This window comes from Empidonax traillii, unplaced genomic scaffold (genome assembly GCF_003031625.1).
Source record: "Empidonax traillii isolate 1590-97213 ecotype Southwest subspecies unplaced genomic scaffold, ASM303162v1 scaffold177:size1754471, whole genome shotgun sequence".
NCBI classification, from domain to species: domain Eukaryota; kingdom Metazoa; phylum Chordata; class Aves; order Passeriformes; family Tyrannidae; genus Empidonax; species Empidonax traillii.
In genome coordinates this window covers 200,590-213,567 of record NW_020955370.1, presented here as the reverse complement: position 1 = coordinate 213,567, position 12,978 = coordinate 200,590, and the positions used below count along the sequence as shown (strand labels likewise).

At 58.2% G+C, this 12,978-nt stretch overlaps 1 protein-coding gene across 1 annotated transcript; it reads left to right on the top strand.

Moving 5' to 3' along the window:
• Nucleotides 1-2,269: 2,269 nt before the first annotated feature.
• ST6GALNAC2 (ST6 N-acetylgalactosaminide alpha-2,6-sialyltransferase 2) lies at nucleotides 2,270-12,719 on the top strand. Its single transcript, XM_027886118.1, has 10 exons — nucleotides 2,270-2,612; nucleotides 7,219-7,299; nucleotides 7,420-7,477; nucleotides 8,093-8,267; nucleotides 8,962-9,127; nucleotides 9,218-9,356; nucleotides 9,523-9,626; nucleotides 9,782-9,865; nucleotides 10,452-10,551; nucleotides 10,744-12,719. The coding sequence occupies exons 1-10, from the start codon at nucleotides 2,488-2,490 to the stop codon at nucleotides 10,909-10,911; spliced, it is 1,200 nt and encodes a 399-aa protein (XP_027741919.1). The 5' UTR covers nucleotides 2,270-2,487; the 3' UTR covers nucleotides 10,912-12,719.
• The last annotated feature ends 259 nt before the right edge of the window (nucleotides 12,720-12,978 follow it).

Below are 12,978 nucleotides of genomic sequence, written 5' to 3'. Positions count from 1 at the left end.
TTTATGTTCTTTTCCTAATCTTTATTTGGCAACTATCATCCTAAAAGGTTTTTTCACACTTATTTAACTTCTAAATTAAGCACCACTTAATTTTGGGGCATAGTCCAAAATGCATTGTAGCACAAAACAAGTAGAGCAGATGAAGAACTGTGCATCTCATTTTCACCCCGCTGAAAATAAAACCAACAGTAGAAAACCATATATCATGGAAACAGAGGGATGGGAGCAATGTGAATAAACCAGCTCCTGCAGCCCTTGAAGCTGCCACTCCACCACATTTACATGAACGGGCCATAAATGTTTCCAAATGGCAAATTCCTGACTTTCCACAGGTCACTTCCTCTGGGCCATTGGTCATCCACCTCCAGCCAGGAATTGCTATGTCCCCTGTGACTTATGAGAGCAGTTGGTAATAATTAGCTGGAGTTAATGAAGGGCCAGAGCTGCAGCTCTGGCTCACAGGAGCGAATCCAGCGGGTGAAGTGAACAAGGCAGACTCTGAGTCACTCCAGGTGGGGACAGGTTCCAGGTGGGGGGACCTCTGAGCAGGATCCCAGACTCCTGACCCCACTCTGCTGGCCCTGAGTCCTCTAGATGATGCCAGTACCGCCGAGAGCTGGGAGCAACCTTTAGTGATGGAGGAAAAAGCATCAAATCCTTCCAGTGGTGCGCCCCATTTCTCTGAGCTGCCCTTTGCCACCAGGGAACATGTAAACTCCCCTTCCCACCCATCCTTTTGGAGTTTTAGCTCCAGCTGAGCTTCAGGCTCGATTTCATCCCTGTGTGTCCAAGTGGTGATGGTCTGTTCAGTCCTTCCAGCTTCTTGCCTGCTCTCTCCTTCCCTGAGACACCCCAAGCCAACCTTCCAGCCGTGGCTCCCCCGGTCCCTGCACAACAGCAGGGATGGATCCCTGCAAGTTTTCTTTAAAATAGCCTGGCCACCATCCCCTTGTTGTGTCCCAGGTGCAGTGTCCACTCTCCTATGCCACCACTGCCAGCCGTGGGCACAGACCTGCTCCCTGCATTGCCATCGATGCACGCTGGGCACTTCAAGGATGTCAGGATGGTGCCATTCCCACACAGCCAAAATTCCCAGAGGACCAGGGCTGGCAATGGGGAGACCTGCAATAGTGGAAGGAAGTGGAGACTGAAACAAACTCCTATTAAAATTATTCTTGCATTTATTCTTCCTTTGAACAAGCAGCATCATTGGAAACGTGTCTGGGCAGGCAGGAATGGGAGTGGGGGGTGGTTGGATCTGGGGGGATAAAGGAGTGTTGGGGAAAACACTGAGTACACCTGCCTGGGGGTGTGCAGTGGGACTGGGGAGCAGGGATGGGGTTTAGTCCTGGGTTTTGGGGCCGAATAATGAAAGCAGGTATTTGTGGAGAGGCTGGATGTAGGTGACACCCTGGAGAAACACGTGGGTGCTCAGGGAGCCACAGACACAATGGGACTCCTCATCCTACTGTTCCCCGAATCTGGTCACTTCCTAAAAACCCAACCCCCCAAAAATCCCTGCAGTTCAATGGCAAACGCTTGTTTTCCTGCCGAGTCCCTTCCCCCCGCTGCAACTAACATTTTGGTATGCATATCCTTGAGTTCGCAGGGCTGCTTCTTTCGGAGTTTGACTAAAAAAACATCGAAATATTCTTTCGAAAAAGAAACCGAAGCACATCCTTTCCGAAAACACCAAAATAATTCATGCAAATTTCCTCGCAAACCCTCCGAACACGTTTCGCCTTTCCCTCAGCCCAAACTCTTTGTCGGGCTCGTCACAGAGCTGCGAACGGTTTTATTTGCTGCAAACACGCAGTGTGGGTGAGCGATGCGTTCAGCCCGAACGGGGCCGGGGGCAGCACCCCAGCAGTGTCCCCCCTTTCCCCCCAGATTTTCCCCCTCGTGGCGGGTTAACCAGCGCGCTGCCGTGTGCGGGTACGTCCCAGGGTGGGAGCCCGGCTTGACTTCAGAGCTTGGAGCTTCTGATGGGCATAAAATAAACGGCGGACTCGCTCGGGGGTGGCACCGTGGGATGTGTGGGTGCTGCTGTTTGGGAAGCAGCCGGCGGCGAACGCACGTGCTGCTTTTAGTAGAACAGGAAAGTTACAGAAAGGGGAACCGTGCTTTGTGAGCTGGGGGTGGGTGGCACGAAAAAGAAGCATAAAAAAAAAAAAAATCGCATTTGCCTGCCGGTCTGGGTAAATGTTTAATCCCCCAGCGCGGAGAAAAAGCAGCTCAAAAGTGCTTTTTTTTCCTCAGCAAGTCTGAACCAGTCAGCCTGGTGCCTCCTCCCTCCGGCTCACACCCTTCCTCCCACCGCTCCGGAGGAATATCCCAGCCTGCTCCGAGGTGCAGCTGGGCAGCCAGGGCAGGACGGAGCCCGGACATAGCGGTGTCCGCGCCCACCGGGCTGGGAAGTTTGTGTGCTCGGGGCCGGCTCCCACGCTCCCGCTCGCCTGCGCGACTCCAGCCGCTGAAGTGCCCGGGATGGGGTCCCCGCACTGGAAAAGGCTCTGCCTTTTGCTCCTGGCAGGTTTAACATCCTCCCTGCTCCTCTACAGTCACTACTACACTACGGTGGAGTCGCCCACCAGCCAGAGGATCATAGCCAGGTAAGGGGGGACGGGGAATGGGGGTGGGGGGTGGGAGGCAGGGATGTGCAAATCCAGCAAGAGGTGCCGTGCACTGGGATGGGGAGGGGGAATTGGGGTGCCAGTGTGGGCCCCTTAGGGCGGGTTCTTCCCGCTGTGCCCCCAGGTCTTTGACTGGTTTGGAAAACGTGCTCGCAGCAGGCTCTGCCCCTGCTCCGAGGAACCCCGAGCACCGGATCCTGCCCACGGCCGCCAGCCGAGCCCAGGGGTGCCCAGGGCGGGACCCCGGGGCCGTGGGGGTCTGCAGGGGTCCCCACGTGGGTGCAGCTCATCACAGTGCAAAGAAACCATTGCTGGGTCCAGGGGCGGCTGAGGGTCCTGCCCACCCCGGGCAGGATCGAACCCCCTTCAGCTGCCCACCAAACCCAGGCACAGGGCTGGGAGCTGGACCCGGTGATCCTTATTGGGTCCCTTCCAACTCGGCATATTCTGTGGTTCTGTGATTCTGTGAAACCCGCTGCGAGCCCCGCGTGTCCCCTCTGGGCTCATGGAGGATCCGAGCAGATTGTGCTGGGGGGAGGTTTGGCCCCCATGGAGCTGCACTGACCCCCCAATTGCAGGGGCAGGGCACGGCTGCCCCCCCAAGCCCGTTCGCGTCCCCCGGGCTGCCCCCCGGGATCCCCGGACTGCATCTCACGGCTCGCAAACTCTCGGGGCTGCAGCGTCTCCCAAACTCCAGCAATTTGCAATCCCTCTTCGTTTGCCTTCCCTGCGTCCTCCAATCTCCCCGAGCCCCTTCCTGAGCCTGCTAAGCGGGATGGAGTGCTGGGGTTCCCCGGGGAGCCCTGGGGAGCGTGGATGAGTGGGCAGGGGGTGAGGGAGCCTGCATAGCGCTTGGGCTGCGGGACCAGCCGCCCTCTGCCCTGCAGCACCAGGGGATGTGCCAGGAGAGCGCTGTGGGTGTCCCTCACCTCCTCCTGGGTGCTCTTGGGTGCCTTCGGTGTGACAGAGCCCAGCGGCCTGGGTGCTGCCCGGGAATGGGGGGTGTTGTGAGGACTGGAGCTGGTTCTGCACAGGGTGGGCTGAGGGCAGGCAGATTTGCTCTGGGAGTAGCTGGGGATGCAGCTGGATGGCTTGCCCCATCCCATCTTGCCCAAGGCAGAGATCCCCTCCCCTGCTGGGCTTGTGGAGCAGGATATTCTCAGCTGTTTGAGCAGAGGGTGGCTGTTTCCACAGCCAGAACCACACAGTGCTCGGAGCATGTCACAGCTGGGGTGCAGAGCAGCTCCCCCAAAGAGCTTGATGTCCATGAGAGGGGAAACTGAGGCCCATGAGGGCAGCAGAACATGCCCAGAGACTCACCCTGCCTGGACCTGTCCCAGGTCACCTCCCCGGCAAAGCCAGCCTGGGCTCCAGCCCTGTGACTGATGGGACCAAGGATCAGCTCATCCAGCCCCAGAGAGGAGCCCAGGGTGAGGTAACACGGAGCTGAGCTGCTCTCCAAAGCTCTCCTGGACTCTCCTCTTGGCTTCAATCCAGCCTCTAAAGCTAAACCCAAACGAGCAGGTCCTGTTGGCTCTGATTCCCTGTGTTTATAAACATGGTGCCCCATGACTGCTGCTCCCCCAGGCTGCACTGTGCACTGGGGGAATCAGCTCTGCCAGCGGATGTGGGGCTGAGTCCGGAGGTGGAACCGGGATGGCCGGCGTTCCACAGGCTGAGGTGCCACCACAGGCCACTCACTTCCCGCTCTGCCTGCTGGCACGGGAGGGCCAGGGTGCTCACGTGTGGATGCAGGTGACTACATGTCCTGGGGAGGTTTGTGTGAGCAGTGCCCCTGTGCAGATGGACAGACTAGAGGGAAGCTGATCCCCTGATGGATGGTGGTTGCTGCCGACACCAGATCACCCCAGGACCAGATACCCACAGCAATGCTGAGCCCCATTCCAGCTCAGCACAAAGCTGGTGGCAGCTGTGAGGTCCTATGGAGATGGGTGAGATGCCCTCATTCCCCCAGAGCCAGCCACGCAAGGATGGAGGGAGCTGAATCCCTGGAGCCCGCAGGGTTCAGCTGGGCACAGCCCTATCCCACTCCTAATCCTTGCCTGTCCATCTCTCCCAAACCCCGCTGGTGAGCTGCCAGCTCTGCCTGTGGCTTTATTATTAGGGCTGACAGGAAGAGCACTGAGCTCTGCCCAGCCTTTCCATGCTGCTTCAGCTCTACATCAGGGAAAGATGCTTCCTGGGGCTCAGCCCTTCACAGCAGGATGGAGCAAATGCCTCCAAGAGCAGGTTCTTGTTGTTACTTTGGCTCCCTCGGATGTGGGGCCCTGGGAGTGTTTTCTGAAGATAAGGCCGGAGTGTGTGCTCACAACACTCGCACACAGTGTTATCTTCCGGAATTGAAGGATGGCCTTGGACCAAAAATGTCACATTTGTGAATGTCCAGATGGTGAAAGAGTGCACCCAGCCTGGCTGGCTCTGCTGCCACTGCCAGGGCAGCCACAGCCACTCCTTCCCAGAGCCCCATTGTGCATCTGTTGGTCCTGGGGAGGGTTGTCATCTTCTGAGTCAACCAAGCATCACGAGGTGCTTCACCACATCCTGGCGGGTGACATCAAAGCGCTTGGCTCCCCTTCATGCCACTGATCTGCTTTCTGGTGGGGGGCCAGCTGCCCCACGCCCTTCCTGGCAGGGTTTGGGCAGTGGCTTTGCTGGGGAGCTGGCTCCAGCACCCGCAGCTGGGATGTGAGTGCAGGGAGGTGCTGGCACTGGTTTATCAGTTCAGCTCAAGTCCTGGAAGAAACGAGGAGCAAGTGCCACCTGCTGTGCCTGGCCATGGGTGGAGGCAGGTCCCAGCTCCCATGGAACGTCATCAGGAGCCAACCTGCCAGGCTGGCTGTGCCCATCTGGGCAGAGATGTGCAGCTGAGGCTCGTGGGTGTCTAGGAAGGGATAGTGAGGTGATGGGGTTTGGAGAGACTGTTTGGCTGCAACTCAAACCTGGACATGGTGGGTGAGGGTAATGACTTTGGGATTTGGTGGGGAGCCGCACTTCTGCAGCCAGAAAATGGGTCCAACCCAGGGGCCTTGCATGCAGGGAGTTGAGTGCAAACCTGTTTTGGTTTGGAGCAGAGAGGTTTCTCTGTTGGTCTGTTGGTTGGATGGTGGTAGTGTTGATAAGCTCCGGCTGGTGAGGCACCTGGGCTGGGGACCACCTGCATCATGAGATGGAGGCAGCAAGAAGGGCTGGGGTGAGCTCCCTGGATCCCAGGGCAGTTTGCCTTGGCTGAGCTGACTCGGCATCCAGGGATCTCCTGGTAGCTCCTGTGAGACACTTGTGTGGATGAGCTGTGCTGTGGTGGGTGTGCTGTTGGTACCTGGGCTGAAAGAGCAGCCTTCAGAGTAACCACCAGGTCTGGCACAGTTTTTGATGGCCTTGACCTTGCTGTGCACAGACTCTGTGCTCCCCTTCTCAGGCCAAGGGAACAGGCAAGGTTGGTCAGGCTGGGGTCAGTTGGATCCTTGCAGGGATACCCAGAAAGGCCCTGCAGAAAACTGCATCTCCGGCATCTCCCTGGAATGGCTCAGTCCCACCTTGATGGACCCCTCTTGGACCTCAGGCAGGGTACTGGACTGTCCCCCCATGTCATGCTGTACCCCCAGGGTGGCTCAGAGCAGGGTTTGGGTGGCAAACAGGTCTGGATCCGCTCCTGGGCAGGGCTGTGGGCACTGTTGTTGTTGACAGGGGCCGTGGCAGGGATGGAAACCCAATGCCTGCCCTGCCAGGCAGCGTCGCGCCGGCGGGGGCCGGGGGGGAGGCAGAGCTCCGCTCCCCACCTGCCTCTACCTGTCCCCAGGCTCCCAGGCAGAGATCCCGTAACAAGGGGCCCTTGTCTCCTCTACAATACCCCCCTTCTGGCCTGAGCACCTGCTGGCTGGGCTGGCGGCAGCGCCGGGGGGCTCTGAAGGGCCTTTCTGTGCGGGGATGAATGGGAGCCTGTTCCCCTCCGGTGGGCTCCCACCTCCTGCTTGCCAGGCTGCCCCCAGCCCCAGTTCCCCCCTGGGGGGCTGGGTCAGCTCTTCCTGGCCCCTTGGGGCTCAGGGCACCCCAGATTTCTCGAGGTGGGCTGCCCTTGCCTTTGTCTCCCTGTGCTAACTGAAGGATCAGGGCATGCTCCAGCTGCCCCCCTGGCAGATGAGGTCTCATACACCCCAAGAGCCTGCAGACCCCAGTTGCTGATTGCTTCTCCAAGTGTAGCAACTAAAAGTTTCCTGCTGGCCTGTCCAGCCTTTCCCAGCCTTGTCCAACTTGGGAATGGTGAGACTGTGGGAAGAGACAGGGTGGTCTCAGCAGGATTCCCCCAAGGCTGCAGGCTGGGCTGGGTGGGATTTTTGGTGTGTGGGGCTCCTGGAGGTGGGACCCACGAGTGCTTTCTGCACAAACCCCGTGTTTTGCACATCCGTGGCTCTCTGCTTGCAGAAGGACAGGGATGGGTGGGCGCAGGCAGTGCTGGAGGGGGGACAAGTGGAGGGGACGTGGTCCTGCCCTGTGGCTGTCACAGGTGTGGGGGTGTTGGGGTGCTCAGTGTCACCTCCTCAGCTGAGCCCTCACTGTCTCCTCCCAGCCTGCTGCAGCCAGAGCCGCTGGTCCTGGCCCCGTCGGGGACTCTGCACCACAGATGGGCCCTGGGAGGCAGCTCGGAGAGGTAAGGAGGGAAAGGTGTCCAGCAATCCTGGCGTGGGCTGGGAGCCCCATGCCAACTGTGGGGTTGCACGGTGCCCAAGTGATGGATTTTTAACTCTGCCATATATTTCCCCCACTCCAGTGGGAATTCCTTCAAGCCCTCTGCGGAGCTGGAGGAGCCTGAGCCCAGCAGGACGCAGGTAATCATTAGCACAGCACAGTTAAGTCCATGATGCTCCTCCGTGCTGGGTTTTGTTGGTTGAAGGGCTGTGTGAGGAAGCTGAAGGGGGAGCAGCATTCTCTGGAAGGGGTTTACAGAGGAGCAACCTTTTTCATCCACACAAGTGGGTCTCCCCAGGTCTTCCTGCTACCATTCCATAATGTGGAATTTGGAGCCAGCATCAGGCACTCTCTCCAACCCTGTGACTCCCAGGCCACCAGGCCAGGCTGGAGACTCATGAGGATGGACCCAAACTCTGGGGGGGACCATTCCTGGCCACTGGGGCTGTTCTCATACGGCAGAGCCCTTCAGTGGGGTGCCCACCCCTGAAGGTGCTGAACCTTTCACACTCTCAAGTGACCCTGTAAGCTCTGGTGCCCCCAGCCCCACTGAGCTGAGTGCCACAGGGTGTTTTGCAGCAGCAAACCAAGGCACGGGACACTGCCCTGCCTGGGTGACCCAGGAGAACATGTGATGGACAAGGAGCATTTCTGGCCCTGGGTTTGTCCTCTCCTTGGTGCCTGCTGAGGGGTGGAGGTGTTGCAGGGAAGGCAGACCAGGCTGGAGGCTGAGCTGGGGTCCTTCTCCCTCCCAGCCCAGCACCTGCCTGCACTCAGTGATGGCCAGAGCCAAGGCAGACCCCAAGTTTGGGGAGATCTTCCGCTTCGACACCCCTGTGCTGATGTGGGACCAGCACTTCACCCTGGAGACCTGGAACAGGCTGAAGACACGACACGTCCCCTACGGCTGGCATGGCTTGTCCCTTGCAGGTACAGACTCAGCTGGGATGGGGGGTGATTTGGGGATGTGGGGCAGCTCGAGGGGCTCAGGGGCCCAGCAGAAGAGACTGATAACATGAGACAGGCAGAGAAGGCTACAGAGGAACCAGGAACCTTGATCTCTCCCCACTCCACCTCCTGGGGCACGGGGTGGAGGGCACGGCTTTGCAAATGCCTCTTGCTGCATCTTGTGACATTTCCCCTGAATAAAAGCTCCAGTGTGTGCATGATTATTAAGTGGGGCCGGAGGAGCTTGGACAACCCTCTCCATTGTGGTGGATGGAGATTGTTTCCCTTCCCACCCCAAACCCACTCTCTGCTCTCCCTGTCAGCTGCCAGCTTCAATCCCTGGGTTGGGAAGCACTGGGGACGGCAGGGGGAAGTGAACTGGTGGCTGTTGCAAAGAGATACTGTGAGGAGGGGACATGGCCAGCACGGGCAGCAGCATCAGCAGGGCTGGAGCTGGAGATGTCTGGATGTGACCCTGCGCTTTGCACGGCCTCGAGTGCTGCTGTTTGGAGCAGGGTTGGAAGCAGGGGGAGGGGGGCTGAGAGCAGGGGCTGTCTGGGGTCCCCATATCCCTTCTCCTGCACGGGGATGGTGTGAGTTTTGTGCGCTGCACACGTGCTCACGTGGGCTGACACACCTTTTGCTCCCTGACCGGTCCCATCCTACTCCGTTCCAGTGGTGGGCAGCACCCTCCGGCTCCTCAACGCCTCTGCCAACAGGCACCTCTTCGACAGGGCCGCCTTCCCCGGGGGCTGTGTCCGCTGTGCCGTGGTGGGAAACGGCGGAATCCTCAACGGCTCGGGGCAGGGCAAGGCCATCGACGCACACGACCTGGTGTTCAGGTGCGGGCAGGGCGGGGTCCCGGGCAGGGCGGGGCTGTGGGTGCTGGGGACGGCCCAGCCCTGGACGAGTGTCCTGTGCTTTTCCCGCAGGATCAACGGTGCCGTGATCAAGGGCTTCGAGGAGGACGTGGGCACCAAGGTCTCGTTCTACGGCTTCACGGTGAACACCATGAAGAACTCCCTCATCGCCTATGAGGAGTACGGCTTCACCCGCATCCCCCAGGCCAAGGTGAGACCCGGAGGGCTTGTTGGGCTCGTGGTCCTGAATCGTCCCTTGAGGCTGAGTTTGCCCCCCAAACCTTCTCCCCATCTTGGGAGCCCTCGGTCCTTGCCAGCTTGCACGGGCACTGCCCTGTAAAACCCTTCTAAGTGCCCCATCTGTGCCCCCACTGCAGGACCTGAAGTACATCTTCATCCCCTCGGATGTCCGGGACTACGTCATGCTGAGATCGGCCATCCAGGGCAGCCCAGTGCCCGAGGGCTCGGACAAGGGGGATGAGTGAGTAGCCCCCCAAAAGCCCCCCCCAGCATCCTCAGTGATGCAGGCATGACTTGCCTGCCCTCACCCCGACATCCGTCCCTGCTGGGACAAACCCCAAGTAGCTCCAGGACTCCTGTGACACAGTTTTGCCCTTCTCCTTGCCCTTGCTGCAGGCCACAGAAGTATTTTGGACCAGAGGCATCTGCAGAGAAATTCAAGTTGCTGCATCCTGATTTCTTGCAGTACCTGACAACAAGGTGAGGATGATGAGGACGGTGGCTGCTATTCAGCTGTGCTCCAGGCTGGGCTCAGACCACCTGCCTCTGCTCTCTCCAGTATGGACCAGTGGCTACTCAGCATCAAAGTGTGTTCCCAGTCCTCCCCAGATAACGTAACTACCTCTGCCCTGCTGTTTGCAGACAAGGCTGAGGCACCTCTCCCCTGCTGCTCCTGCTCACTGCAGCACAGCTCACATCCCCTCCTACACCTCTCTGTGCTCACCTGGCTCCCATTCCCCCAAATAAATTACATTTTGTCCCAGTCTAACAGGAGCAGAGGTAGGGCCCAACGGGATTGTCTTTTCCTGCCTCTCACAAAAGCAGGGCTCTGGGCTGGGGTGATTCCAAACAGCAGAGAGGTGCCTTTTACCAACCTGCAGCAACTGAGCTCAGCCTTAGTAGCAGCCACCAGAGAATCCACCCCAGTCCTGTGTTTCACTCGGTGCTCCTGCCTTACCAGGTCCTGGCATCACCCAGTGCGTGGTGGGGGCTGGATGGGTGTGGGTCTGGGGGCTGCAGTGCTGTGCCAGCTGTGACCCCCCACCTCTGCCGTGTCCCCTGCCAGGTTCCTGCGATCAGAGATCCTCAACACCCAGTACAGCTCCCTCTACATGCCCAGCACCGGCGCCCTCATGCTCCTCACTGCGCTCCACACCTGCGACCAGGTGAGAGGCCACGGCATCACCTTCCTGCTGGAGACAAGGGGACTCCCCTCCCTTTGGCTGCTGTGGGGCTCCTGCTGAGGACCACCCTGTCCTGGTGGCTGTCCTACATGTCCCCTGGAAAATGGGGGCGGTGGTAAATGGACGACCTGACGTAGAGCCCTGACCCCATCCTGTGTCTCTCCCTCCCCACAGGTCAGTGCCTATGGGTTCATCACTGCCAACTACGAGCAGTTCTCAGACCATTACTACGAGGTGGAGAAGAAACCTCTGGTGTTTTATGCCAACCATGACATGATGCTGGAGGCAGCGCTGTGGAGGAGCCTGCACCGGGCCGGGATCATCACCCTCTACCAGCGGTGAGGCCGGGAGGTTGCCCACAGGGGCAAGTCCGAGGACTCCTGTGGCTCTTCTCTTTCCCGAGGGCCACCTTCTCTCTCCTGAGGGCTCTCCCCAGCTGGCCAGCCAGCCCACGGAGCAGACGTGCCACGCTCCAGCTGGCAATGGTGTGAGGGTAAGGGGGAAGCCGAAGCTGGTAGAGAAATGCTGCATCTCCTCAGGGATCTCCTGAAATGTTTCAAGGCTCGACGTGATTGAACATGGCCTTTGGGGCATCAAGAAGCACCACAGCACGTAGCTGTGACCTGCCAGCCCCATGAACGTGGCTGTGGGGTAGCAGTGGCTCCTGTGGAGCACAGGAGGGGCAGGACAGTGCTGGAAGAGGATGCTGGAGTTGCTGGAAAACACTTCACCTCGCCATCATGCTCCAGCTCAAATGATCGTCACCGTGGTGGGACAGCGGGCAGGGTGAATCCTTGGACTAGAGACCAGATCACTCAGCTGATGAGAAGGTGGTGTGTTTGGAGAGCACCTCTCCTAGACTGCAGAAAGCAGCTCCAGCCAGCTCTGTGTCGGTGTGTGCCGCCTTCCAGAAGCATCTGTTTGTCTCCGTGATCAGCGGCACAGACAGAGGTGTGGCTGCCCTGTCCTGTCACTGACCCCTTCTCTGGGTTTGGTGTTTTCAGACAAGGAAGGGTTTTAAAAGCCATCAGCTAAGAGCAGGGTCAGGGCAGCTCAGCTGGGACACCAGGAACGTGTCCAACCAGAGGTGACGTTGGACTGAAGCCACACGTGTGGCAGTGAGTTTGTTGGGCCTTTCTTGCACAGAGACCCAGGGTTGTGGTGCCCTCTGAGTGCTCTGAGAGGCAGCAGGTGAGTCACAAGTGATCAGCACTCCTTTTAATTTCCTCCCCAGAACCCTCAGGGAGGTGAAGGTCCTGAACCAGCTCTGCTCAGGGAGACCTACTGGGGACACTCCTCCAGCTGGAGGGTGGATACAGAGCAGTGTAACCCACGACACTTCCCCACTTTGTGTAATGACATAAATGTTGAATTATTGTGTTTTTTAATGCCTGTTTCTGTTGTTTTGATTAAGTGGATGGGGATGAGATCCCCCCTCCCAACCTCCTGCCACAGAGGAGCAGTAGCAGGTAGTAGAGTGAAGCCTCAACTGGAGAACAGCCCTAGAGGCAGGAGATGGAAGCAGGTTTGTATCATGGAGACCAGGGCTGGCAGGGAGGCCAGGTAGCTCAGAGCATGGCCCTTTTCCACTTGGAATGCCATTTGCTGTATGAGGTTGCTGTTAGAGATGGCAAAAGATACCCGGGCCACGAGCCAAACCCCTCCAAACCCCCTCAAGCTCCCAGCAGGCTGTTTCCAGTCAGTTCACCTATGGAAGGTTAGGCTCCAAGATGTAATCTCTAGCTTGGGGCCCACCTCGTGTTCCCACGTCTCAAATTAACCTTTGTTCCCATCAGAGCCACCTCACTCTGGTACCACGGGCAGCCTGTTAGGCCTGTTTAGTGTTCACAAGTGCTCAGCAAAAAAACCTCTCTCGTGACAAGAATGACCTGATCCTCACCTCACCTGCCCAAGACGCTCCAAAACCTCCTCAAACCAGCTCTGGCCAACCCTCAGGTGACATCAGCAGCACCTTGAGACACAGGGCAGGAACAGCAGGGTTTAGAGAGCAAGTGCTGTCCCAGGGCAGCATCCTGCCTGGAATCATCCAGCTCATGGGCAGAGCTGTCTGTGCACATCAGGACCACATTGTGCACCTTCCTCTCCCTTCTCAAAATAAGGAAGGTTTTCCAGCCCAGGGTGGAGCCTAGCACTGGGGTTTTAAGGACTTATCATCAAAAGCAGACTGCAAGAACCGTTTCTGTCAACAGACCTGGCTCACCTGTAAGTAGTTTTGTTACACTGACCCCAGGAATTGCTTTTCTTCAACTTTCAGTGTGTGCAAACTTGGGGTATCAGGTTTGCTATGAAGGGTAAGCTCACAAGTGCTTCAATTTCAGGAAGGGTTTTAATCTAAAAGCCTTTTTACCTGCACAAAACCAGCTCTGTCCAAGTAGGATTATAGAATAG